Raw genomic sequence first — 27,202 nt, 5'->3', positions numbered from 1 at the left:
GAAACGAAACAGAAAAGTGAAAAAATACTACAGTAAAAAGAGAAAAAAAAAGTACAAATAATAATACAAAGTGTCTGTAAAAAGATAAATGCACCAAATGTGAACACTTGAAGAAAAAAGATCAGAAGGAATGAATGGAGTATTCTGGGTGTGTGTGTATGTATGTGTGTGAGGGATGGGGATTTGGTGAAAAAAAAATTTAGTTTTCAATGGACACACAAAAAATTTTCTCTTTGGAAAAAAAAAAAAAAAAAAAATGAAGTCCCTTAACTGTTGAATAACAGACATTTCAGCTTGGCTGTTTCTGTTTTTAAAGAAGCAACTTCAACTTTGAGTTTTAGATTTTCTTGTTCCAGAAATGATGCTCGCAAAGCTATTTCCTCCTCCTTCATTCTTCTAGCATCTCGAGAACGTTTAGCAGCTTCGTTGTTTTTCCGTCTCCTTTCCCAGTAAGCTTCATCTTTTTGGTTGTCTGGCAGGGACCTGGGACGCCTTTTGGCAGGGGTAGTTGTTACCATAGTACAGCTTGGTGATGTGGAGGATATGGAGGATGTAGAGGGCGGAGTTATTGAGGATGAAATACAGTTTGTTGCAGCAGTGGCACTGGCTGTTGCTGTAGAGTGTCGCCCAGCTGTCGATGGTATGGATGGCGCTAACATATTCGGGAGAGAAGCTATAATACTGTTACCACTGACACTTTCGGTAACACAACTGGGAATGCCAGAGGCAAGGAATGTATAGCGATGTTTATCAACCCCACCTAACTTGTGCATGTGATCTTTGTACATTGATAACACTTCTTCATTTCCTACACTCTGTACATTTCCAAGAATAGGGGATGTACACCCAGGTGGATGTGGTGATATAAGCTCTGAATATCCAACTGTATTAGCAGCAATAGCAGACATTAGTGCAGTTTCATTCATGTGATGAGGTCGTAGTTGACCACCACCTCGCCAAACTCCACTTCGAGGCTGGCGTTGAGGAATGGCATGGTGCCTTTGTTTTAGCAGAGAAGAGGAGGAAAAAGAATGAGATCTTTCTCTGAGAAGAAAATCCGAGGACATGCCAGCATCAATCAGCTGACCATTCACAAGTGAAGTTGACATGGCATCTGAAGATTTGCTGTCACAAGGACCAGATAAAATATGTTCAGATGGCATATCAACAGGAGACACACAGCCATTAGTGCCACCACAGTCATTATATATATTGGAAGAATTTCTTCCCGAAACCATTGTATGTGGAGGCGAAGAGGATATGAATGGAGAGTGAATTTCATGTTTTGGTGAATTGCTTAAAGAATCTATGTCATCTTTTCGTTTTGGCATAGAAAAATCTAGAGGTATATCTTGCATATAGCTTTCCCGAGGAGAAGAATCACGTCTAGGATCTTCAAGAGTTGATTGTTTTAGTTGATGAACATCACTGCCTTTTCTTCGACTTCGGTCTGGTTTGCTTTCCTGAGATGTTTCTAAAGTGTTATCACATACATCCATTGAGTCTTCTTCAGAACCACTCTGGCTGTGGGTATTTTCATTTGAAAGTTGAAGATCATTTTGAGCCATTATGTAGCGAAACCAGTCGAATGTCTTTCAAATAAATGGCTACTTAAATAGTTGCCTTATAAAACAATCTGGAAAAAAAAAAGAAAAAAAGAAAACATTTAGAAATGTAGAATGAAATATATGATACTAAGAAATTAATTGGCAAGTCAATATTAACATATTTAATACAACTTTAAATGACCTAACTAGAAGTAAGTATCTGTTGAGGAAATAATGTTAGTCAAGTATGGCAGATAACTCCAAACAGGTGAAGTTGGGATCTAATTAGAAAATTTCATAAACTACAGACACACACGACAGAGTTATCATGACAAGCTTCATATACATACAGAATAATTTAACACATCCAACATCTTATCAGTTAGGACAGAAGAATAGTTTCAGAATGTTTGCTAGATACATATTTTAAATGTGAGATATCTTAGCCATAAAAAAATAAAAAGTATTATGAACCAATGAAAATAAAATGCTGGTTTAAACATGTCACATCTCCAATGATTTACAGTATCATTTACTTGAGGTTTTAGGTTCAAATAATATCAACCCTTTTGATACCAACCCATCTAAGACCACCCCCAATTTTCATACAATATTCCTGTTTTAAAGTGACCTAAATTAAAGCCTTCCATCAAAATTCCATGTTTATTTAAGTTCCAAACACTAACTTGATAACAAAGCTGTTTCACTAAACTCTTAGTTATTTTCAAAATTAACTGAAACAAAAGCAGTGCATTTCATCTTCCCTCTCAAAATACTTATATAAAATGTTTTACAATCTACCCAACTCTAGACATTAGTTCTTTGTGACACATTGCAATAAAGTGTTCTGTGGTGATCTGTTGTGGTCAAGCATTGAATTACACCTGGAACAAAGTTCCAAACAACTGCAATGGTGAAACATACAGAAGAATAATATATATTTGTGTTGTTTATAATTCCACACACACACACGTGTATGATGTAGAGTGTCATTTGAAGAAGATATGACTGTTGTTTGAAGTAGATCTGATACAATAAATACCTATCCATTGGAATCTATTCAATCCACTACACTTCAGAGTATTGATTAGCCGTCTACAATGCAAAGTGAAAAATCTGAGCACAACCATTCATTACCAAATAACCTCTAATTTTGGTTTAACTAAAATTGGTCCACATTAGCTTTTGCATGCAGCATTAACCCTTTTGTTACAGTATTTATTTTGAGATGCTCTGTTTCTTTTAATTACTTTAAATATAACAAAGAATTTAGCAAAATAACTTAGTTATCATTCAGCTAGCATTAGGAACATAAATTGTGACTAAGGTTTGGTGGAAGATTTTAATTCAAAACTTATGAAAACAAGACATTTGTACACAGAGCCAGAGCTGGTTTCAGCTGGGTTGGTAATGAAAGGGTTAAGTGGATAGATCACATCATCTAGCACCATAGATGAAGATAAAACCTGCCATATTTGTTGCATTACACACATTGACTAGAGAGGCCCCACCCCTACACTAGGTTGTTTCTAGTTGTTACTCCATTTAGCATAATTCTACTGTGTATTTTATTATGTTACTAATACTAGGAAAATGAGCATGTATGTATATACATGTACCTCCTTGCATCATACACATCTCCACGGTTAAAAAACCAAATCTAAATGACATTTGTTTAATGATGTAGCACCACTTACCAAAGTCATACCTATGATCCTCACCAGCACATACCTTTCAAGTATCTTGCTGTGTCAAAATAGCAAGCCTTAGTAATTGCATTAGTTTTTCCCTTTTTCGGTGGGCAGGGGACATTGTAGACTGTTAGCAACTGTGTTCTTCATTCAGATAGCAAAGCATGATTGGAGGGGGGTTTGGCCTTTATTTTAAGCAAGCTGTTCATTGGCTCAGAGAGGGTTAAGAGTAGGTAATGTACAAAGTATACACAGTAATGTACCAATGATAATTATCATCATGCTTAATTAGTAAAGTTAATTACTGAAGTACAGTAGATATGATGATTCCCACCCACTGCTCATGCTCTAAATACTTCAAACATTTAATCTCTATGATTGGTGCAATAATATAATAGTAGGCCATATTCAAAACTCTTGTAAGAAAAGAGAGAGATGATTGCACACAGAATGGAAGACAGAAGACAAACAGGCAACTGTATCTATACATATATAAACAAGTAGTGTAAGTGGATTCAGAGAATTGTGTGGTTACTACTGATCACATGATTCTCAGAATCCACTTATGCTACTGACCAAATCAATCTAATTTTGTTCATTTTTGGCTTTCCATACATTGTATATAAAGAAATTTCATGTGCATATTTAGGGTTGAATTGTTGGTGTAACCACGTTACCTGTGATCTGATGAGCTAGCTTTCATGCTGAGTATTCATATTACAGTAATCCCTCACCATAATGCAGTCATGGTTTATTATATAAGCTTACGTTGATTCCTTTATAGTGTTGTTTTGCATTTGTAATAAAATAAATATATGCAAACTATAAAAATAAAAAAACATACAGTATTGTTTCTACTTCATGCATTTTCATCTATTGCGAGGGTCTTTGGAATGTAACATCCACGATAGTTGAGGGCTTACTGTAATGCAATCATCGTCATTGTTTAACGTCCGTTTTCTGGGGTCTGGGAAGTCAGGAGGCTGCATCAGGCTCCAGTCTGATCTGGCAGTGCTTCCACAGCTGGATGCCCTTCCTAATGCCAACCACTCCGTGAGTGTAGTGGGTGCTTTTTATGTGCCACCGGCACAGGGGCCAGAGGAGGCTGGCAAACAGCCACGATTGGTTGATGCCTTTCACGTGTCACCGACATGGGCACCAGTCAGGCGGCGCTGGCATCAGCCACGTTCGGATGGTGCTTTTTATACAATTTCCATTTGATTTTTATTTTGATGTTATGTTGACATACTTGACTCAATAGGTCTCCTCAAGCACAGAGGGTCACTCTACAACCCAAGGTTAGCACAGCAGGCCGTCCTGCAAGCCATGAACTCACTTCATTTATCGGGTCTTCGCAGTCACAGCATATCTCAGAGGTGCCACTCTTTCGTCAAGCATAATTTCTTTTATATAAATTAACAGTGCCAAAGAAGGTTGTGAAATAAACAAACCCAATGGAAATCATATGGTTAAATATATATTCACCTCTCTTACTACTTGAGTCTATGGCTTTATGATATATAAACACAAACACAAATAAGCAGTAAACAGGAGAAATAGTCATTACAAAAATGGAATGCAATAGTTTATTTAGGGTGATTCAGTGTTGTCTAAGGACATGTAGAGGGGAACTCAAGATTAACAGGTTACTATATTGGCCTAAATAAAATACATTACATACCACTCATAAAAGCTAGATAAATTGTCAGGTAATATACAGATAAACAAAGTTAAGCAGCATAAATTAGATATTCCCCTTGACCTGCTAGAGACAACAACCAAAATCACCCTTAAATGATACTATAACTGTCTTAAAGGAAGGATAACAATGTAGTCAAAAGTACATTGTGACTGAATAAGTGATAGTCCAACTACATTGGCCAGAGCACATCTGATTAGAGTTGGGCTAGGACTAAATAATAACACCAAATATTGAATCCCTTTAATTTGATGTTTGACAGCTATTGATTAATGGTTACACATTTTATGTGTGTGAGTAAAAGGAACAGGCTCTCCTTGTAGTCCAGTAGACAGAAACACGACTTGATTATTGTGGAAGCTCATATTCAGTTTTCTGTCACTACACTATTTGTAACTAGTCTTACACTATCTTAAAAAAATCTTTACATAAATGTGTCTCACTATTTAGTAACCTATTTCTTTACTACCTACAAGGGGCTACACACAGAGGGGACAAACAAGGACATACAAACGGATTAAGTCGATTATATTGACCCCAGTGCGTAACTGGTACTTAATTTATCGACCCCGAAAGGATGAAAGGTAAAGTTGACCTCGGCGGAATTTGAACTCAGAACGTAGCGGCAGACGAAATACCGCTGAGCATTTCGCCCGGCGTGCTAACGTTTCTGCCAGCTCGTCGCCTTACTATTTAGTAACCAGTGTTTAAGATCCTGTAATGTAGCAGTTCAGTATAAAGAAACAGATAGGGTAAATTGGGTAAGTACTAGCCTTAATAAGTACTGGGGGTGGGGATGATGATGATGATTGAACTCTGACAAAATCTTCCAAAGAAGTGCCCCAGGATGGCCACAGTCACTGACTGAAACAAGCATAAGAATCTATTGCATGTATTTAGTCACAATATATACTATATATAGTTGTGTATATATTGTGACTGTGTATGTGCACCCAAATGTATTTTTAAAGTGATGACTTGACATAACATTGTCAGGTTAACAGTTCATAGCAACTGCTCCCACTCCCACTATCAGCAGTGGGGTAACTGAAGAGAAATGTCACCCCCACCTCCTTAGGGATGGGGGCAACAAATGTAAAGATGAACTTGAAAAGATGGTGAGTGAGGGTGGGGGGAAGAATCTACTCTAATGTTTTACTCACCTTCCTTACATTCAACTTTTTACCTTCTGCACAGGAGGAGGAGGAAGGGAGCTATGGTAGAGTGGGAGGAAGGGAGGGGAGAATTAGTTCATGGAGGTGATTGGGAGGTGGGGAGTAAGGAAGCAGAGAGAATTATTTGATATAGGTGACAAGTAAGATGGGAGAAGGGGCAGGAGTTATGAAGCTGGTGATACCCCCTCCTCCCCAAGTAGTTAGGGGCAGGAGTGGAGGTTGGCATAATGACCTTTAACAGCTGGTAGGGAATAATAATAATCTTTATTATAGGTACAAGTCTTGAAATTTTGAAGGAGGGGGCCAGTTGATTATATGGGCCACAATACTAAACTGGTACTTATTTTATGGGCCCCAAAAGGATGTAAGGTAAACTCAATCTCAGCAGTATTTGAACTCAGAATGCTGTCACTTCAAGCTTAATAATAAAGATGATAATCTTTTCTACTGAAGGTACAGAGCCTGAAATTTGGTGGGAGGGGACTAGCCGATTACATTAACCCCAGTACTCAACTGGTTTTCAATTTATGGACCCGAAAGGATGAAAGGTAAAGTCAACCTCAATGGAATCTGAACTCAGAATGTGAAGACATGAAATGCCACTAAGCATTTCACCTCAGCGTGCTAATGATTCTGCCAGCTCACCACCTTAATAATAATCTTAATTTTGGCACAAAGCTTTGAAGTGGTTGGGGTAGTTGTACAAACCATGGGCCCTAGCATTTGTCTGGTAGTATATTTTCTGGCCCTTGAAAGGATGAAATTCCACTATACATTTTGACTCGAGTGCTATAAGGATTCTACAAGCTCAATGCCTTTTTATGATAATTATAATGATTATTTTATCTCTAATATAAGCACAAGGCCAGCAACTTTTGGGTGAGGGACTAGATGATATCACAGACACCACAGATAGTGTATGGAAGCTTGAGCAAGCATCTACTATTGCCTCAGGCTAACCAAAGCTCTGTGAGTGGGTTTGGCTGATGGAAACTAAAAGAAGTTCATTGTATGTTCTGTGTGTGTGTGTGTATAATACGTCAAGAATAACTATTATTTCTTTCAAAAGAGACAAAGAGTAAATAGGACTGCAAAAAAGAAGTGCTCAAATAAATGAGGCAAGAATAATTAAACATCGGTCATAGAACAAACATTAAAATAAGTTATATATAAGACATACAAACACAGAAAATCACCAAAGGTAAAAAATATACATATATGTGAAAAAGACATGTATAGGAACATCCCATCAAAAAACGACTAAAAATTTATAAAATACTAAAAATACTGAGAAAACAGGTAAACAAATAATGAATGAATTAACTAAAAAGTTATATTTACTTTACTCACACCAAAGGTAATAATCCACGAGTAATTTTTTTTTCTTTTCCAAATCAAAAAATATGTCCATACAGAATATAATAGTTCATGAGTAAGGTTACTCAGATTAAACTAAACACATGATCTATCATCAGGATGAAAAGAGATAGGACACATATACAAGACCAGGTCTTGTATATGTGTCCTATTGCTCTTTTCATCCTGATGAAGGGGCCAGGTCTTGTATGTGTGTCCTATCTGTATGGATGTATTTTTTGATTTAGAAAAGAAAAAGAAAACTACACATGGTTTTTTACTCATGGATTATCTTTTGGTGTGAGTGAAGTAAATATAACTTTTTAGTTGATTTATTCATTATTTGTTTACTCGCCATCTCAATATTTTTAGTCTTTTAAGTTATCTTATAAACTTTTAGTTGTTTTTTGATGGGACGTGATTTTTTTTCGCATATATGTATATTTTGATTTATATATTATGCAAGCCATGGTAATATTTATTTATATATGATGTATGTTGAAGGTTTGATACTGTATATAAAGTTAACTCATTTTAATGTTTGTTCAATGACCTATGTTTAATTATATATATAAATTTATCTTTGAGTCTGCATCTGTCCCCTAACACTGCTTGACAATTTGTATTGGTGTGTGTATGTCCCTGTAAACCTCTTTTGTCATAGGCAATAATGATTTCATATACTAGTAACTAATAAAAAGAGTCCATTTCTGGCAATACTTGGTAGGTACACATTTTAGGATTGTCAGTTAAAATGGGAGTGAGGGTGGCAGCAAAATATACTCTGATGTATTTAATCTAATTTGTAGAAATATATAAAATGCTAAAAACATTTTTTAATGTATAAGAGAAATTATAAATGGTAATCTGTGAAGCCTTAACTTTAGGTTTGGTAGATGGAATGTATGGGGGTTCATGGTGTGTGTGTGTGTGTATATAAATATATACATATAAAGAACACAAATGGATTTTAAAGGTTCACAACAGCCGTTTCAGCTGGATGAATAGTCTGATTCCACTACACAAAAAAATCGGTAAATTTAAACTTAGGTAGAAGATTAAAAGCAACCCACTTTGTTAAACATTATCCAAGCAAGTGAGAGATGCAAAGAACAGCTGAAATTTCATGAGTTTCAATGTATCCACATGTGACAGAGGTGAAAGACAAAATTTCAAGGAACTCCATTACAACCTATTATGTCTTCAAAAGGGACTATGGAGATAATAAAAGATAGGAAGAAAACAGAGAAAAAGGAAGAAAAATTAAGGTGCTATGGAGGGAGAATTACCTTTGCAGCATAGATAGGGAAATGTTCTAGGTAGCATCAGAATGTCTACAAACCATTTGACACTCATCTGCACACACACACATGTATATACATATCTACATATACACACAATCATAAACTCAAACATACATATACATGCACAGGTTGTGCACAGTAAAACTATATCAACTCTGACTCACAATATCTTTATTCTTTAATATAAACCAGTTATAAGATACAGGCCTACTCAAAGTACAAGCGTATGCATATGCTTTATGAGATATGTAGACCACAATCACTTAAATACATAAAGAGGAGTCATGAGTCGGAGGTGACAATAGTACAGGAGTCAGAGTCAGTCAAAGTTTTTTGTTTCAACTCCACAGCCCTGTACATGCACACACATAAAAACTGGAAAAACACACACATAAAAACTGGAAAACACACACACAAGCCTACATATGTACATACATATATACACACATACATATACATAGTGGAGTACTGTATAACAATTCTATGCACATACATATGAACATACATACACACACGTACGCCTAATAAGGTAACAATGTCCCTCCCACCATTTGATAACTGGTGCTGCTTTGTTTGTATCCCTGAAACAGTGGTTTAGCAAATGATACAGAATAAGTACCACACATAAAAACATGTACGAGGGTCTGTTTGACCAAACCCATCAAGGCAGTGCCCCAGCATGGGAGCTGTAGTCCAATGACTGACATAAGATACCATCTGAAATGGTCAGACATCAAATCAAACATGCCGCTATACTCCAAAACTGTTCCCTACTTGGAAGAGATTTTCTTAGCAAAATATTTTCTGTCAGGCTTTTTGCTGAGGCCTGACAGTTAACATGGAGAAAAATAGAAACAACAAAACCTAGTATTTTATATACATGTTGTACAATGAATGTAATACAAATAATGTGCAAGACCAGAAACATGAGGAATAAAGATAACACTTAAGTCCAGAATGAAGCAAAGCAAAGCTGATTATCATAAAATTTGAATTCAGAACTGTCAGGAGTGTTTAATGATTCTGTCAAACCAATGCCTTTTTGATTTACTGAAGCACAAAGCTTTAAATTTGTGGGTGGTAAGTTTATTCAACCAATTCCCAGTACTTAACTTATTTGATCAATCTTGGAAGTATGAAAGACAAAGTTGACATTAGTAGGATTTTAACTCAGTGTTAGTGCTCAAACCCCTGCCAAGGCAACAATGTCCCCACAACGATTAGTCAGAGAATATCTAAAAAAACTTAAATGTTCTCAGAAATGAAAATACTAAAAACAAACCCAACCGCTCTCAAAAAAAAAAAAAAAAAAAAAAAGAAACAGGAAAAATTATCCAGAATCCTTGTACAGTACTGGATTGATCCACAAATCTAATGAGTTTGTGCTAGTCACGAGGCCAAACATCGCTGAAAGTTTCATCCAAATCCATCCAGTGGTTCTTGAGATATCTTGTCCATGGTCAAACAAACAAACATGACTGAAAACAATACCTCTGTATTCACTAAGGCGGAGGTAATTAAAGTAAAATATTTCTGATAGCAGCAATGCTGTTAATCTCACATTAATAGGTACAAGTGTTAAAATATACGCGAGATTAGTCACTGTTCAGTTACCACTCCAACCATGACGGTCTCAGTTTTTTTTTTTTTCAAGAGCATAAAGCACTCAGTCCTCTTGCTATAAGACATACAACCTAGTTGTTAGGGGCCCTGCACTTAAATCAATAGATCGTGATTTCGATTCGCAGACCAGGTAGTGTGTTGTGTTCTTGAGCCCAACACTTCATTTCACATTGCTCCAGTTCACTCAACTATGTCTTCCAGCAATAACTGCAAAATTAACTGTTACAGACTGGCATCCCATTCATCCTCTTCAGGGATTTGGTAGTGTTGTAATTTCAGCCATTTATATGCCATGGGAAACAAGCTTCAGTCTTATGAGCACTAGGGGTTCATGATAAGCTGAGTGAGTTTAGTTACAACAACAGCTCTTAATTTTTTTTTTTTTACAATGAAGAAGACAAAAGTCACTTAAAAGTTCTGATGTATGAAATAACCCCAAGATGTAATATGACATTTAAAGGATAAAAAAATAAAAAGGCATAGCAATCATGGCCGGATTTGAACCTGAAGTGAGAAATGAAACCAAAAGAATAGCACACATCTCTCTACTGAATATAGTAGTGTACAGATATCTCCAAACATGAAATATCTCAACACAATACTAATTCAAAGTTGGCTAATGAAGCAGTTGTATATCTCATTCATTTATGTAATTTTAGAATCATTTGAACTATTTTCAGTTAGTGCTTTTGTGTATGTACATATACACATGTATATATGTACACATGCACATCATTTTATCACCCTTTTTTATTAGCCACTTTCCCATGTAGCAATAATCAGACAAAATTCAACATTGATTATTCATGCCCTTCCTGTTGCCAACTCTGTCATTTATTTCTGAGACAAATGGAAATAAAATGATACAGCTACATGACAGTGACATGTAGTTGTGTCATAGCCATCATGTGAAGTTGAGACAAGGTCAGACCTCCCCTACGCATGATCTCATCACCTAGCATAAAGCCACATCCCTTGATATTATTCCCCCTTTTGATTGAGGGGTCTTGTTTTGTGAGTTAGTGACCTCCCTAATGCCATTGTCATATAAAAAGCATCCAACCATAAAACTATGTTAAAGCAGACTTCTAGCTTGCCAGACCCTATCAAACTATCCAACCAATGCTAGCATGGTAAATGGGATAAATGATGATGATGATAATGCATACAAATGGCAACAGCATTGTCAACAAGGTTAAAATGCCTGGTCTGCAATCATGAGGTCTAAATTTGAACCCTCTGCATAACATCTTGGGCAAGTACTTTAGCCTCTGGTCAATCCAAATCTTGTGACTTGAAACTGAACAGGCAAAAAAAAAAAAAAAAAAACCCCACACAAGTGCATCTGATTGACAATACCAATAATTCAAGGTCCCAACCTTGTTGCAAACTGATTATGTAATAAAGTACATGTAACTGTGGAATACTCAACCTCATGGATTGAGCAATTAAACACTTGTACATAAAACCAATGTTTCTCAACCATTTTTTGGCTATGCACACCTTTGATTACTATTTTACTCTTGTGGACCCCACAGATTCTCGATGTTTAAAAACTAGTTTTAAAGATACTTATTTCAAAATTCCTATTTTGTTTTTCAAACATTTGACTGTCAAATGTTAGAGAAAGAAATCAAGCTTTTTCTTCTAATAAATACATCTAAATCAAAATTTTGTCATGGACCCTTAATATACTACTGTATACACAATTTATTATTTTGCTTGTGTGGATACCCAGGGATCATATAGACCCTGGTTGAGAACAACTGCATGAAATGATATCTATTTACACACACACTCATTGTACCTCTAACCCAGCACACTAGTGTTGTATTTATGGTCCTATTGTAAATTACATTTAGGTTATCCATAATTTCAGAAAATTTAAACATGCTAAATACAGCTGAAAGAACACCTGATTACTCATCATTGAAATGGATGAACAATTTATCACCTAAATATGTATACATGTAGTTTTATTATTTAATGTCTATGGCTGCTACACCAATCAGTTGGAGCCTGGACAGCTCCCTGCTAGCTCCATGTCAAACCCTCCAACATGTGCCAGCATGGAAAGTGGATGTTAAATGATGATTTTCCATGCTTACATGGGTGAGATGGAATTTGTTGACGCAGATATTTCTACAACCAGAAGATCTTATCACCAACCCTTATTTCCAAATGTCTAAAAGGTTAATATTTCTCCATGACCAGGCATTTGTTTTTGCTGATTATTAGAAATGAATAACCCTGATTGATACTCATTTACAATCATCACATGATGTCAAGACAAAGGTTTATACAAACACACAAGCATGCACACACATACACATTTATGACAAGCTGTCAACCAACCAAATACATTCAGAGCAGGGCTATAATAGAAGTCATTTGCCCAACATGCCAAGTAGTGAGATTGAACCCAAAATTATATAGTTGGGGAGCATGCTTCTTAACCACACAGCCTTACCTGAACTTCACAACTCTGCCAGTAATTACACCCATAGATGCATGTGCTTGGGAAAACATTAAAAAATTGTATGTGTGCAAATTATATGCATTGTGCAAGAGAGGAAACAGTACTGGTTTGGTCACATTATGCGGATTGATGACGACAGTTGCATAAAGTGATCACTTAAAGTAGAGGCAAGTTGAGGAAGAGTGAGATCCAGGAAGACCTGGGATGAAGTATTTAAGTCTGATCTCAAAATGCGGAAGACCCACCCATCACAACAAAATTGATATCCTAAAAACCAAAGTGCCATATAAAAAGCATTTGGTGCTGGTGCCATGTAAAAAGTACTGGTGTGTATGCATGCAAGCATGCATACATACACACACATTTACTACAAACACAGTTTTGGAAGAAAATATGTCTCCCAAAAATACAGTACAATCTCAGGAATGACAAGATTTCCAATGATAAAATAGAGAAAAATACCTGAAATATTTTAATCTTAATATAAAATATTTCCTAGTTAACCTAAATCAAGTTGAATTCAGCTTAGTACAAAATTAATTTGAAGTCACAAAACTGTCAATAAAGTTTAATACACAAAAGTTGTTTTCATTTGCAAACTGCAGTACTTTATGTATTGTTTTAATAGCCACTTTTCTATCCTTACATATGGGGTGGGGTGGTTGCTGAATTGAATTTTCTACAGCTGGGTGCTCCTGTTACTAACCCACACCTGTTTCCAAGTAAGGTAATATTTCCCAATGACCAAATATGCTTTCACAGAAGCCTAGAGATGAAGGACACCACTTGCATGATGGTAACATTTACAACTATCACATGATATCAAAAGCAAGGAGACAGCGGTAACACACACATGGTTTCTTTCAGTTTCTTATTTCTTTATTGCCCACAAGAGGCTACACACAGAGAGGACAAACAAGGACAGACAAAGAGATTAAGTCGATTAGATCAAGCCAGTGCATAACTAGTGCTTAATTTATTTGACCCTGAAAGGATGAAAGGCAAAGTAAACCGCGGCAGAATTTGAACTTAGAACGTAACAGCAGATGAAATACTGCTAAACATTTTGCCTGGTGTGCTAACGTTTCTGCCAACTCACCGCCTTTAATTTTCAGTTTCTGTCAACCAAAACCACTCAAAAGGCTTATGGCAGCCTGGGGTGTCATGCAGTAGGACTGAGCCCCAAACTACATGGTTGGGAAGCAAACTTTTTACCTGACAGCCATGCATGTACCTATTATCATAGTTAATAATCTGATTGCAAATTGTCTTAAGATGGTAAGTTTGTGTCATAGACCCTGGGATGGTCTCAGGTGGTTTGATAGCAAAAAGGATCAATTCGTCTTTTTACCTTTGCTAAAAATTACCATCATCCCTATTTTATTATTATTAATACTACTATACTGGGTTTGCATAAAATTAGAATTATTCACGACGGTAAAATGAGTAGGTTACTGGGTAATTGACTTGCAAAATCTGTTTCGGCTCATTACATTTTGAGTTCAAATCCCACCAAGATCAGTTTTTTACCTTTCATCATTGAAAGGGAATATATAAAGTACCAGTCAAGTAATTGTGTAAAACTCACCCCACCTCCTTCAAAATCTGTAGCCTTGTACCTCTCTTAAGTTGTGGGACCTGAGCAATAATTTCTAGGTAAGACATAAGGCTAGTTTTACCTCTGTGTTAAATTCGGGGTTAACAAAATATATATAAAGTGCTGGTGAGACTGCCAATAGTTGCAGGTGTGACTGTATGGTAAGAAGCTTGCTTCCGAACCACATCGTTTCAGATTCAGTCCCGCCATATGGCATCTTGGCCAAGTGCCTACAATATTCCAAGGCTGTGTAAAGTCTTGTTTGTGGACATGGTAAGTGCAAACTCAAAGAAGCCTGTCGTGTATAAATTTGTTACTTCATTTCTTATCTTCTATGTAACATGTCTGGCCATGGGTAAATATTACCTTAATTGGAAACAAGCAAAGGCTGGTGACAGGAAGTGCATCTGGCCATAGAAAATCTACCTCAACAAATTCCATCTGACCCATGTGAGTATGGTAAAAAAAAATAACTGTTAAAGAAGGATGGCAATGACATACATTGTGGTTGACCGAATTATTCCATTAATATTATTCTAACAACGACACCCACCCCACATCCAAATTGAAATATGGAGGCCCCTTCCTACATATTTCTGGACTTGTAACAATGGAAGAAACCTATGTTCATATATTTTCTTTAAATTAACCCTTTAGCATTCAGATTATTCAAAAGCAATGCTTATTTATTCACAATGTTTTGTTTTAATCATGCATTATCTCAAAGCTTCAAGAATTCAACAATGTGATTCTACATTTTTAGAATGATATTGTTGAGTAGGTGTAAGAGGCCAGATATAGCTGGTTTGAACAAAAAAACATGTAAAATATTTGGGCTGGATATGGCTGGTTTAAATGCTAAAAGGGTTAATCTGGTTTAGGTATAATTACAAGAGCGAATGAAACCTTAATTTGCTAGAAATAAGTCAAATCTCCTTTAGACCACATCCTACCATCTTAAAATTGAATAAAGTTGTGCCTGATATATAATGGTAAGGTAGTCATAGTTGGAATGTTTGATCATAGGCTACCTTGTCAAACCTGGCTTGATGCTAAACAATGAATTGATGCTACAAAAATACATTTAAAAAGAATAAATGTTCATCCTCATGTCTACATATGCATGCTGGTATGGGTTTGACGAGCCTGTCCAAACTAGTCCTTTTGCTCTCCAGGAACTTCCTACCAGACTAAATTAAGTGTCGAGGGTGTATGAAATAGAAGCAAGTTAAGAAAAGATCAAGAATTTGATCAAAAGCCACAACACAATATAGCAACCAACATTATGTTGAACTATGGAAAAAAAAACTGATGTGGATAATTTAATAACTTGTATCCACTTTAAGTAAGTATGGCAACTGAAGGAGATATAAGACCTAGCTTCATTTATACAGTATCTTAACACAACCCAAAGTCACTTAAGTCACTGTTCCCTCAAGTTACTATGGGCTGAACAAATTAGCAGTACTGTAGGTCATGACTGTGATCAAAGCTGTTTCATGTCATCTTTGAGGCTCAACATTCCAAAATTTAACCTTACTGCTCCCTCCCACGTCAACCTGGATTTGGGTTTGCTGTGGATAACTGCCACTGCCTTTATAAAACATTTTTCTTAATCAAGAATTTGTATTTTATGTTTATAGCTGAACAAATATCTCACCAATAGACATAAATTGAAAGCAAGAAATTTTAGCTAAATGTTCCTCAAATCATTCTTTATCATTTTAAAGGATACACTTGATATTGGAAGTGTGGACATTCTCTAGCATTCAATCTGGCCATATTTGGCCTAAATATTCTACCCATTTTATGTTGAAACTGGCCTGCTCTACCCCTCATACCTACCCTACAATGTCATTCTAAATATAAATGATGATCATCATCATTGAAATCTTGAAGGTAAGATAATGCATGATTGAATAAATGTGGAATAAATGAGTATAAAATTTGACAGAGAAATCTGAATACTAAAGGGTTAAAAAAAATTGGAATGCCTAAAATTACATTTGCTTGACCGAGACTGACTTAAGGTTGATGAACAGTAATTGAATATTAAAATACAGTTGCTGTGCGAATGCTTCAACATAACAGACCCATTATCATTGTTTTAATGTCCACTTTTCCATGTTTGCATGGCTCAGAGAGTTTATTGAAGCACAATGTGCACAGCCAGATAATCTTCTTGTCACCTACCTAAATCTGTTTCCCCTCTAAGATAATATCTCCTTATAGCCAGATTCTTTTGTAGATTAGAAATGAATGACACTGCTAGTATGACTGTGATACTCATTCACAATTATCACACGATGTCAGGACAAAGATCACACACATACATATATATATATATATATATATATATATATATATTATATATATATATATATATATATTATATATATATATATATATACACACATGATGGATTTCTTTCAATGTCCATCTACCAAATACACTCAAAAGCTTTGGTTGGACAAAGTTTATAATCAAATAATTGCCCAAGGTGTCACACAGGACTGAGGTAGGGAATCAAACTTGATTGCCACAGTCACTTTTGCATTTAAAACTAAACCCATTCTAATTTATAACTTAGGAAAAAGTATCTTTTTTGCTAAAATTTAATTAATTTTAAAAATGGGTCCACTTCTATTTGTGTTACAAGTTGCTAGTTTAAGTTCCATATTTGTAATCTGAAGCTTTAAATAAAATTGATACACAGTTTGATACCTTGGGTTAATCAAACACTCTAGGTAGAATTTGGTAGGCAGAATCTATGCAGAAATGTTTGTGTGTGTGTGCATACATGCGTCTGAAATATGTAAATGTGTATGTTTGTGTTAATCTACTATTTGTGTTGTATTCCTTTACATCTAATAACTTGATACATAAGATAGATAAAATAAGACAGAAATAAAGGACTGGAATTAATATAATCAACTAAACCCTTGACAGCAGTGCTCTAGTATGGCAACAATCCTATGGCTGGAACAAGCAAAGATAAAAATAAGTGCCCCTCCCCTTCAACCCCACAATTCTTAAGCATTTTCATGCTGGAGGAGTTTTTTTTGCAAATTTAGACCTTCATATATATTTAGCAAAGCAACTTACCCAACCCTCCACTGTAAATTATTACTGGACCTGATTGACAGAGTAGTGGAATTTATGTGCCTTGTCCCTAAGGTACAACAAAATGACTATAGCAATGTCAAAGTAGAAATTAAAAATAAAATTCCCTGAAGCTTCTCAAAAACCAATATTCTCACCAGGAAATTCCTGATTCTAATTTTATTACTTCTAAAATTTTTCAATGGTCTTCGTCAAGAGTTACTATTTTTAGGGTTTACCATAATAGAAAGTGTTTCCCTCAGAGAATGCTTCCCTTATAACCCCTTTGACAGCAACCCATCTGAGATTATCCTAATCCAAAACGTTTCATTTTAACATCTTTATATTCAATCCTCTTATAACTAAATTTCTAAACAAACTTCCAATATGCATTAATTTTTTTTAAAGTAACTCAAATTTGGAAGAACTTAGCACAATGACACACTTTTTCAATAAGTCAGTATTTGGAACGTGAAGACAAACATAAAATCATGATGGGCAGTTTTAATTTAACCCTTTAAATCCACAAGCTGGTCAATATTCTTCCTATTTTATGTTCAAACTGGACAAATCAGGCCTCTCACACCTACCCTATAATGCCATTCTAAAAACAATTGCATCATTAAAATCTCAAAGCTAAGAGATAATGTATGATTAATTCAAAACAATGTGAATAAAACATTACATTTGATAGAGTAATCATGATGATGATTACTCTATCAAATGTAATGCTTCTTTATATGCTAAAAGGTTAAACATTAAAAAAATTTTAAGACAGTTAATTAGGTTATGGTGATTTGGTGTCAAAAAGATTAAAACTGAATAATTATTTCATATATCCAAGATTCTTATGAAATTATAAGAGTTCAGTATTAATCCTTTTGATAAAATTGGAAATGCATTGTGACTGGTGGTGTGTAACTGACCCAATTGATACTGTGATAACTTCATTTAAGAATATTATTAAAAATTACATTAAAAACTTCTTCAGCTTAACCCTTTCGTTACTGTATTTATTTTGAGATGTTCTGCGTTTCTTTCAATTACTTTAAATATAACAAAGAATTTAGTAAGCTAACTTAGCTATCATTCTGCTAGTGTTAGGAACATAAATTGTGACTAAGGTTTGGGGGAAGATTTTAATTCAAAACTTATGAAAACAAGACATTTGTACTACAGAGCCAGAGCTGGTTTCAGCCAGGTTGCTAACGAAAGCGTTAAATGGCAGCTTACCAGAAATCAATTTTCAAGTTGAATTGAAAGCTAGTCAGAGAAGTATCCATCATTGGAATAGTGTTACATTATTTAGAACAAATTGTTGGTGTAAGCATTGATTAAGCCTTTTGTTATATTTCAGTTAAAATACAAAGCCATTGTTTCAATTAACTTTAAAAAATAATTAAGTATTTAACCCTTTCGTTACCAACCCAGCTGAAACTGGCTCTGAGTACACATGTCTTGTTTTCATAAGTTTTGAATTAAAATCTTCCACCAAACCTTAGTCACAATTTATGTTTCTAATTCTAGCTGAATGATAACTCAGTCATTTTACTAAATATTTTGTTATATTAAAAAGTAATTGAAAGAAACACAGAACATCTCAAAATAAATACAGTAACAAAAGGGTTAATAAAATAGCTCTTTATTTAAATTTGGAGCATTAACATGAAATTCTGATGGGAGATTTTAATTTAGGTCACTTTAAAATAAAAACATGCTTCATAGCTCTGGCTCTATGATACAAACAGGTTGGTATTAGAAGAGTTAATGATGGTGTGAGTACTGAACCAACAACCTTGTTGCAATCCCAATTTCACCTAGACTTCCTTCCTGCAAATTCCTCCAGCCAAAAGTGGGATGTTCCCACAGGTCTGTGACATTCCAATTACATATAAGCAAACAACAGAATTTACTCTTCCTAATACAGAGAACCACTACAAGAATATAATCAGGCAGTGTCTGCCTTGAATGTTAATACATTTAAAAAAAAAATTTCAACATTCCACAGTTGAAATATGGTTAGAATGGTTCTCACAGAAGCAACAAGTTTCTGACATACCGTAAGTCCTCGAGTATAGTCTGCCCTTGAGTATAATAAGCAGGGGATTTTTAGGGGACTGTACCTCTGAAAATTCTAAACCTTGTGTATAATACATACCCCTTCTCTAACTTGAGTCAGGGAGGCCTCTATAACGTCCTTAGTTTGTAAAAATGTATATGGTAATGTCTTTTATTATTATTGTATATATAACATAATGCAAATGTGTAGCTTTTTTGTGCATTTTGTTTGCAGAAAATAAAGAAATAACAGTAATAATGTTTAATAAATACTGCAAGTTATGGATGATTTAAGGTATTTTCGTGCCTGACATAACAAAATGCATCTGAATAAACATTGCCAGACAGCAAATAGAAACTCGACATTGCTTAGGAAATATTTTTCATTTTTAACCTCATATATAGTACACACAAGGGATTTTGACCCTTAAATTTTGGTGAAAAAATGCGGATTATACTTGAGGATTTACGGTAGGCACAATGCCAGCAATTTCGAGTGTGAATAGTTAGTGAATACCATTAATACCAGCGCTTGACTGGTACTTCATTTTACTGACCTCAGAAAAATTAAGCGGGAAGCTGATCATAGCAGGATTTGAATTCAGAATGTAAAGAGTTAAAACAAATACTGCAAAGCATCTTTTCCGATGCTCTTAACAATGCTGAGAGATCGCAGTCAGAATAAGATATAGATTCAAGAGGAACACAGTCTAATCAAGGGAATGGAAACCTGTTTTGGTACTACAGTAAAGTACATCCAGTACACTTTGTAGTAGTTGGTGATAGAGTAAGACACAAAACCATAAAATTGTAGCCAAAAATGAAATTTATAAAAAAAAAATGTGGCCCTTAAACCTGCTATCATATTGTAACGTCATCAAGTCATAGCATAGAAAATGAGCATTATATATCTAAATTGTGCAATGGCTAAAGACTCCAATCTCAAAACCAAATAAAGCAATATATACCTAATTTATATAACCTTCATATGTATATGTTTTAAACTGATTTCAGATTCTCACTTTTAACCCCTATTAATTTTGCATATGATGGTTAGAGTTATAATAGACTCTTCTAAATGTAATAGCAAATAATAGACTCCTCTAAATGTAACTGCAAATAAACAAAGGCTTGGCTTCCCAAAATATTCACTGCTAACGTAAGAGAAGTTGCTATTTTGTAAATAATTGCTCCCTACTTAAAAAAAAATGTAAGTGTATGAAGTAGGCTGAATTATTTAGGATGGGCCTTGGTAAGGTTTTATTTTATTTTATTTTATACTAAAATGTAATGCTTAGGTAATTAGTATAATATATAACATTTCTTTTTCCTTCAAATTCAAAAGTTGTTACAAATTCCTTAATTTCACTTGCATATTAATACCTTGTTGAAAGGATAAACTATTAATACATTTTAACATCACTTCAATAAAATAAAAGTACCTGCTGTATTAAATAATGTCCACTTCTAATATACAAGGCCACACATTCTGAGAGAAAGTTTTTGCCGAATCGATCTCAGTACATAACTGATATATTTTATTGATCTCTCCAGGAAGATAGAAAATAAATTTGATCTTAGGAAGAATTTGCACTCAGAACAAAGGACAAAAAAATAGATACCTAAACATTTTGTCTGATCCTCTAAATAAACCTGTCAAAACATTAGATGACTAAATATAATTTATTCGTCTATTGGTTTACTACTTTTAGTTAACAGCTGATAGAAAATGACAGTGTAATGCATTGGGTTACTAACAATATGATTGTGTATTCATATACAATTGCATCATGCTACTGGATCAAGAAAGCTTTAAAGCAAGTCTAACAGTTGCATAGTTACCCAATGTTTTATGAAAATGAAAATATTTAAACCAAATAAAATGAAAGCCTCAAATTCAAGAAACAAACCATTAGCTTTCTTGTAATAAAAAATAGGTTTTACTGACCAATGCATCTGTCTTCAAGGTTACACTGTGTAAGAAAGCTTCTATTACTTTTTAACTTCACACTCTCATTTTATATCACTATCAAAGCATCATTTAGGTGTATTAACACGGCATAGAAAATGTCCAAATTTACACCCATACCACACTAGAAATAAAAAAGAAAGGAAAATTCAGTGTCGACTGAATAGCAAAGATGAAGGATAAATATGAAAGAAATATTGTTTAAAATATTGGTCTCAGAAAATACAAACTAAAGTATGGGGAACATAAAATCATCATCACCTCAACATTCACTTTTCCATGCTGGTGTGGGTAGATGTAATTTCTGCACACAAATTTTTTTTTTTTACTGTTAGATGCCTTTCCTACCACTGTGCCTCAGCTGTTTCCAAATAAGCTAATATTTTTCCATGACCAGACATGATTTCATGGAAAACTGGAAATGAAAGACACCACTTATATGATGGTGACATTCGTTTACAACTATCAAACAATGTCAAGGCAAGGAGACAGCAATATTGACACATACACACATGTGACAAGCTTCTTTCAGCTTCTGCTTATCAAATCCACTCATAATGCTTTAGTTAGCCTAGGGCTATAGCAGAAGATCCTTGCCCAAGGTGCCATGCAGAGGGACTGAACCTGGAATCATGTGATTGAGATGAAAACTTAACACACAACAAAAGAATTTGGCAAAGGAATTATTTAGTTTAAAATATTTTATTCTTAAATGTTATAGGATTCAAAGTTTTTGCTAATCAAGATTATCAAACATCTTTTTCTTGTATCTAAACATCAGTTCTATGAAGGAGGAATATTTCTAATAAATTTTTCACCATGGATATAATTCAAACATCATGTAAGGCTCTTCATTGTAAATGTGGCTATAGGAAGGGAAAAAGAAGCTGTATACTAAGGTCTCTGAATTTACTTTAAAACTCAAGACATGCCTATATATCACACACACACAATATTCTATTTGTTTCCTTACAACATGACCAGATGTTTCAGCATTTTCTACAGAGAGGAACCTCAAAGAACCACCATTCATACTCCAGCCATATTGTGGAGAGTGATCCTGCCAGCATCTCAGTTTGGGGTCCATTCACTACATCATCATTCTCTCTTCAAGATGACTGATATCCGTGAGCTCCACCGAATTCTCTTCTGATCTGATTTACTGACTGATGCCGACTCCCTTAGCCTTTCAACACTTAAACTGGCCTTATCCAGCCTCTCAAGCCTATCCTACAATGTTAATCTAAAAATAATTGCATCACTGAAATCTCAAAACTATGAGATAATTCATGATTAATTCAAAATATTGTGAATAGATAAGCATTACTTTTGACTGAGTAATCTGAATGCTAAAGGATTAATTTTTGGAAGCATGCACAGGTGACCTCAGAGTTGTTCTAGTCTGGCTGCCTTGAGCCCAGGCTGTTTCCCTGGTTCCAAGGAACATGTTTTTGAAACTCAGTAGGCTGGATACTGACCCAAATTTTCAGAGTATTAGCAAATTACTGACTGACCTTACGTTGGGTTCATTAGACTTTTGATAAGTATTGTAATAGTCCAGCTGAGATTTTAGCAATACTACACACCAGGTAGGCCTGATAGAAAAGCTTGTCTAGTCAAATACATCAACTAAGATACAAGTAGCAATTCCCTTTTGATACCAAGCTGTCTGAGACTTCTTTTGGTTCTCTGATACAAACTTCCTATCTTAAAGTGATCTAAATGAAAAAAACCTATCAAATTTTTATGTTAATGTTCCAAATACTATTTTAATTCTTTTACTTGTTTCAGTCATGCTGCAGCACCGACTTTAGTTGAGCAAACTGACCCCAGGACTTAATCTTTGTAAGTCTAGTACTTATTCAACCGGTCTCTTTTGCTGTACCGCTAAGTTACGGGGATGTAAACGCACCAACATCAGTTGTCAAGCGATGTTGGGGAGACAAACACAGACACACACACATATATACAATGGGCTTCTTTCAATTTCTCTCTACCAAATCCACTCACAAGGCTTTGGTCAATCCGAGGCTTTAGTAAAAGATACCTGTCCAAGGTACCACACAGTGGGACTAAACCCAGAACCATGTAGTTGATAAACAAGCTACTTGCATTATTTGAAAGAATAAAAGAAAGTCAGTGTATTTCAAAAGAAATATGGTAGTGAAATGATTAAATGGCAAATTTTTAACCTGACTTGGTGGAATTTTTTGTGCTAAGTGGAAATATGGTTATTTTGTGTGGATGTCACAAAGGTCACCACCCTTCATTTTCTTATGATTAAAAGGGTATTAACCCTGAAATATTAAAATATTAGACAAAGTGCAAACTGTAGTCTTTAGTTGATATAAATTTGCATTGTTATTTTGAACAATTTCAATCTTAATGTCACATATGTATATACATACATATACAAATACATAAGCATACACAGATGCATATATACATGAATGCACTTGCTGTAGTACACACTGATACAGATACACATATATACATACAATTACACACACACATAAATCCAGTTACATTGTTTAATAATCTACTTTTCCACACTTACTTGAGTATATGGTCTTCCTGTTACTTACCAACTCTAAATTGTTTTCAACCAAGCTAATACAACTTTTTGATTGGACATTTTTTATATTTTTGGAGAAGGCTAGAAATGAGGGACATTGCACCATGATGGTGAAACTCATTTTCAACTACTGTGTGATGTTAAGACAAGTAGACAAGCACACAAGGGCCCTCTTTTGCTTTTCATCCAAATTCATTCAATCTTTTCTTGACCTGAGGCTATAGAAGACACTTGGCCAAGTGCTGAAGTTGAAACCATGTGGTTGGTAGGCTTATGCTATATGCACACACACGCACACACACACACGCACACACACACACACACACACACACTAATTCTTATACATTTTTTATGTGAATGCACATCTGGAATATGTTGCACCAGGGTTGGAAACAAAAGGCTTGTTCAAACTGATAACCTCCAGTTCTCTTATGTAGTCAAGTCTGGGCTGTTGTAGTTTGACAGACAAGGGAATTATTTCTTAGAAATACATGAAGGGTGGCTTCAGGAAGAGTATCCAGTTGTAGAAACTGTTCTCCAATGTAGTCTTGTTCAACCTGTATAGGCACGTTAAGTGGATGCAAAAACGATGATATATACATATGTACTTCATTATTCAACACCAATTTTCCATGCTAGCATTGTTTGAACACTTTGAAAAGATGCAATGAGATGGAGCACCACACTCGAATGCCCTCTTTCCTAATGTAAACAATGTGTTTCTTTTTTTGTGTGACATCAGCACCAGTGAGGTCACTTTGAAAATTGGAAGGCTAAGTACATCAAGCGCTCCAAAAAACTAAACTGGAAAGAGAGAAGAGAGAGAGAGAGAGAGAGAGAGAGAGAGAGAGGATAAAAAATTAGAGAAAAAGATCTATAGTTGTGAGTGGGTGTTAGTGGATAGTGACAGGCTAGACGCTATTGAGAAGGAGGTATGGTACTGAACGAGCAAAGGGGTTGTCAGGAGTCAATGAGAAAGTAAGGGACAGAATGGAAAGTTAATATATACATACATGTATATGAACGCGCGCGCACACACACCTCTAGCTATACCTAACTGCGCAAATGTATCCCCCCATCTATATACAACTAGGTGTCTATACCTATTTACATATATATATCCACATTAATTCTGAGAACCAACGGAAACAATATGGGACAAATGACAAAACATGCTATCACTAAAATTTTTCTTGGCCTCTTAAAACATGGAATTTAGGGTGTCACGTTCAAATTATCTCCCTTAACTTGTAGCAAAAGTCGTTTTGAAATATTGAAGGTACGAAAAAAACAAGCAAGCAAGCAAAAGAAAAAAAAAACTATACACGAAAGTAATTTTATATCTGATAAACACATTACATTGATGACTAGTATAAAAAGAAACCGAAATTAATGTATGAGAAAAATTCACGTTAGATCGAATTGAAGTAGTCTTAGGCACTTGACAGGGGAGGTTACCTAGCTTATCACTGCAATAACAAATTTGTGACTGACAGATTATTAGACATACGTCTACTAGGCTACATGGACTAAATTACATACACACCTGAATTCATTTAGATTTTCTTCAAGCACGAAGTTTCTCAACTCAAATGTCACTCAATATATACTTTTTATATTCTTTCCAAATTCTTGAACAAAATAAAAACACTATATTTCAAGAGGAAAAAGGCATTATATTTAATGATTGAAGTATTTAAATCTAAATTTTCATATCACATAAGGAGTAAAATCAAAACTGCAAGCTTTAGAAGATAAGATGGGGAATGAAGTCAAGTGTTTGCCAGATCTGAAAGTGATTTATAATTTTAGGAAAAAGATAAAAAGGTCTGAACAAATGGATTTCTTTTCCTAAATTTGAAATAACAGGTACTCCTTTTAAGACTAAACATCTTGTATTTATCAATATAAACCAGTAATGAAAAAATATTTCACTGAAATTAAGGCAATGAAAAATATTTCGAGTAATTTAACAAAAGCAGGTAGTCGCTTGATCTCCAAGAAACAACAGCCAACTATCCCTCTTGTCTGATTACATACGATGAATTAGGACTAAGTTCAGGTTAAACAAGCAAAGATTACTACAGTTGGTAGAAGATAAACTCAATTCACAGAAGGTCACTTTAAAGACGGAAATCTAGTGCTGCACTCTCACTGAAGAAATATTCCTGTTGATATAGGATTGGGTTCACTACGATAAAAGTAACATAAAGGGACGCCCTTCAATAAAAAAACTAGTTTCACTTCTATTACGAGAGGTTCGACTTTACACGCAATGTTATTGACCTCAGTTGAATCGACTGTACCCCCAACCAAAGTAGTGAGTTTGCCAATTTAAAACTGATTAGAACAATTAATATTTTACCAAAATAGAAAGTGAAAACTTGAAAAAAAAAGATAAATATCAAGATGGATACCATAAAACAAAATACCCATGTAAATTGACTGAATAAGTCATTCACACATGTTAAAGATGGAACACAAGAAAATGATTCGGTAGAATAAACAATAATACATGATAGGCGGCTAACTGATATCCTTTTTATTGAATGACAACTATCAATACCGTAGTCTCTTAGACGAGCAAGAAAGCAGCTGTGCGCGAAATGTGTAGGTCTGTATCGAATGGTTGTAAATATGCTGATGGTTTATACACGAATGTGTGTATATCTGTGAGATTGGAGTATACTTAACGTTTTTACATGACAGATATTTGAGTAATTGACAACAGAGTAATCATTTAGAATAAAGAGGATAAAACACTAGTAATATATGAGAGTGTAGACACGCCACACGATAATGGAACTTGGGGCAAGATCCCTGTAAAAAAAGGAACACCCTGTAAGATCCTTATTAAAAGCTCATATACATACAGTAACTAATCAGCATCTTTCACATCAGAGTAGATATGGAATTTACGACTGTATCAAGAACTGAGAGTAACACTTATTACCTATAATTACGCTGATAATCAAGGAATGTGTAAGACAATCAATCAGGAAATAAATATGTATATATATATATACT

General features: G+C 34.9%; 1 protein-coding gene across 2 annotated transcripts in view; it reads right to left on the bottom strand.

Annotated features, from left to right (window-relative positions):
* Positions 1-266: 266 nt before the first annotated feature.
* Positions 267-27,202, bottom strand: part of LOC115222626 — a 33,107-nt gene continuing 6,171 nt past the window's right edge. The window contains exons 2-3 of one of the 2 annotated variants that reach the window (XM_036511689.1): positions 21,580-21,724; positions 267-1,636 (exon numbers count right to left, since the gene is read on the bottom strand). In XM_036511689.1, coding sequence (XP_036367582.1) covers positions 267-1,568 — 1,302 coding nt within the window. In that variant the 5' untranslated portion in view covers positions 1,569-1,636; positions 21,580-21,724. The remainder of the gene's footprint in view (positions 1,637-21,579; positions 21,725-27,202) is intronic. The other variant, XM_029792931.2, reaches the window with a different exon arrangement.

Source organism: Octopus sinensis, linkage group LG20, assembly GCF_006345805.1.
Source record: "Octopus sinensis linkage group LG20, ASM634580v1, whole genome shotgun sequence".
Taxonomy (NCBI): Eukaryota; Metazoa; Mollusca; class Cephalopoda; order Octopoda; family Octopodidae; genus Octopus; species Octopus sinensis.
This window is presented reverse-complemented; position numbering and strand designations above follow the sequence as displayed.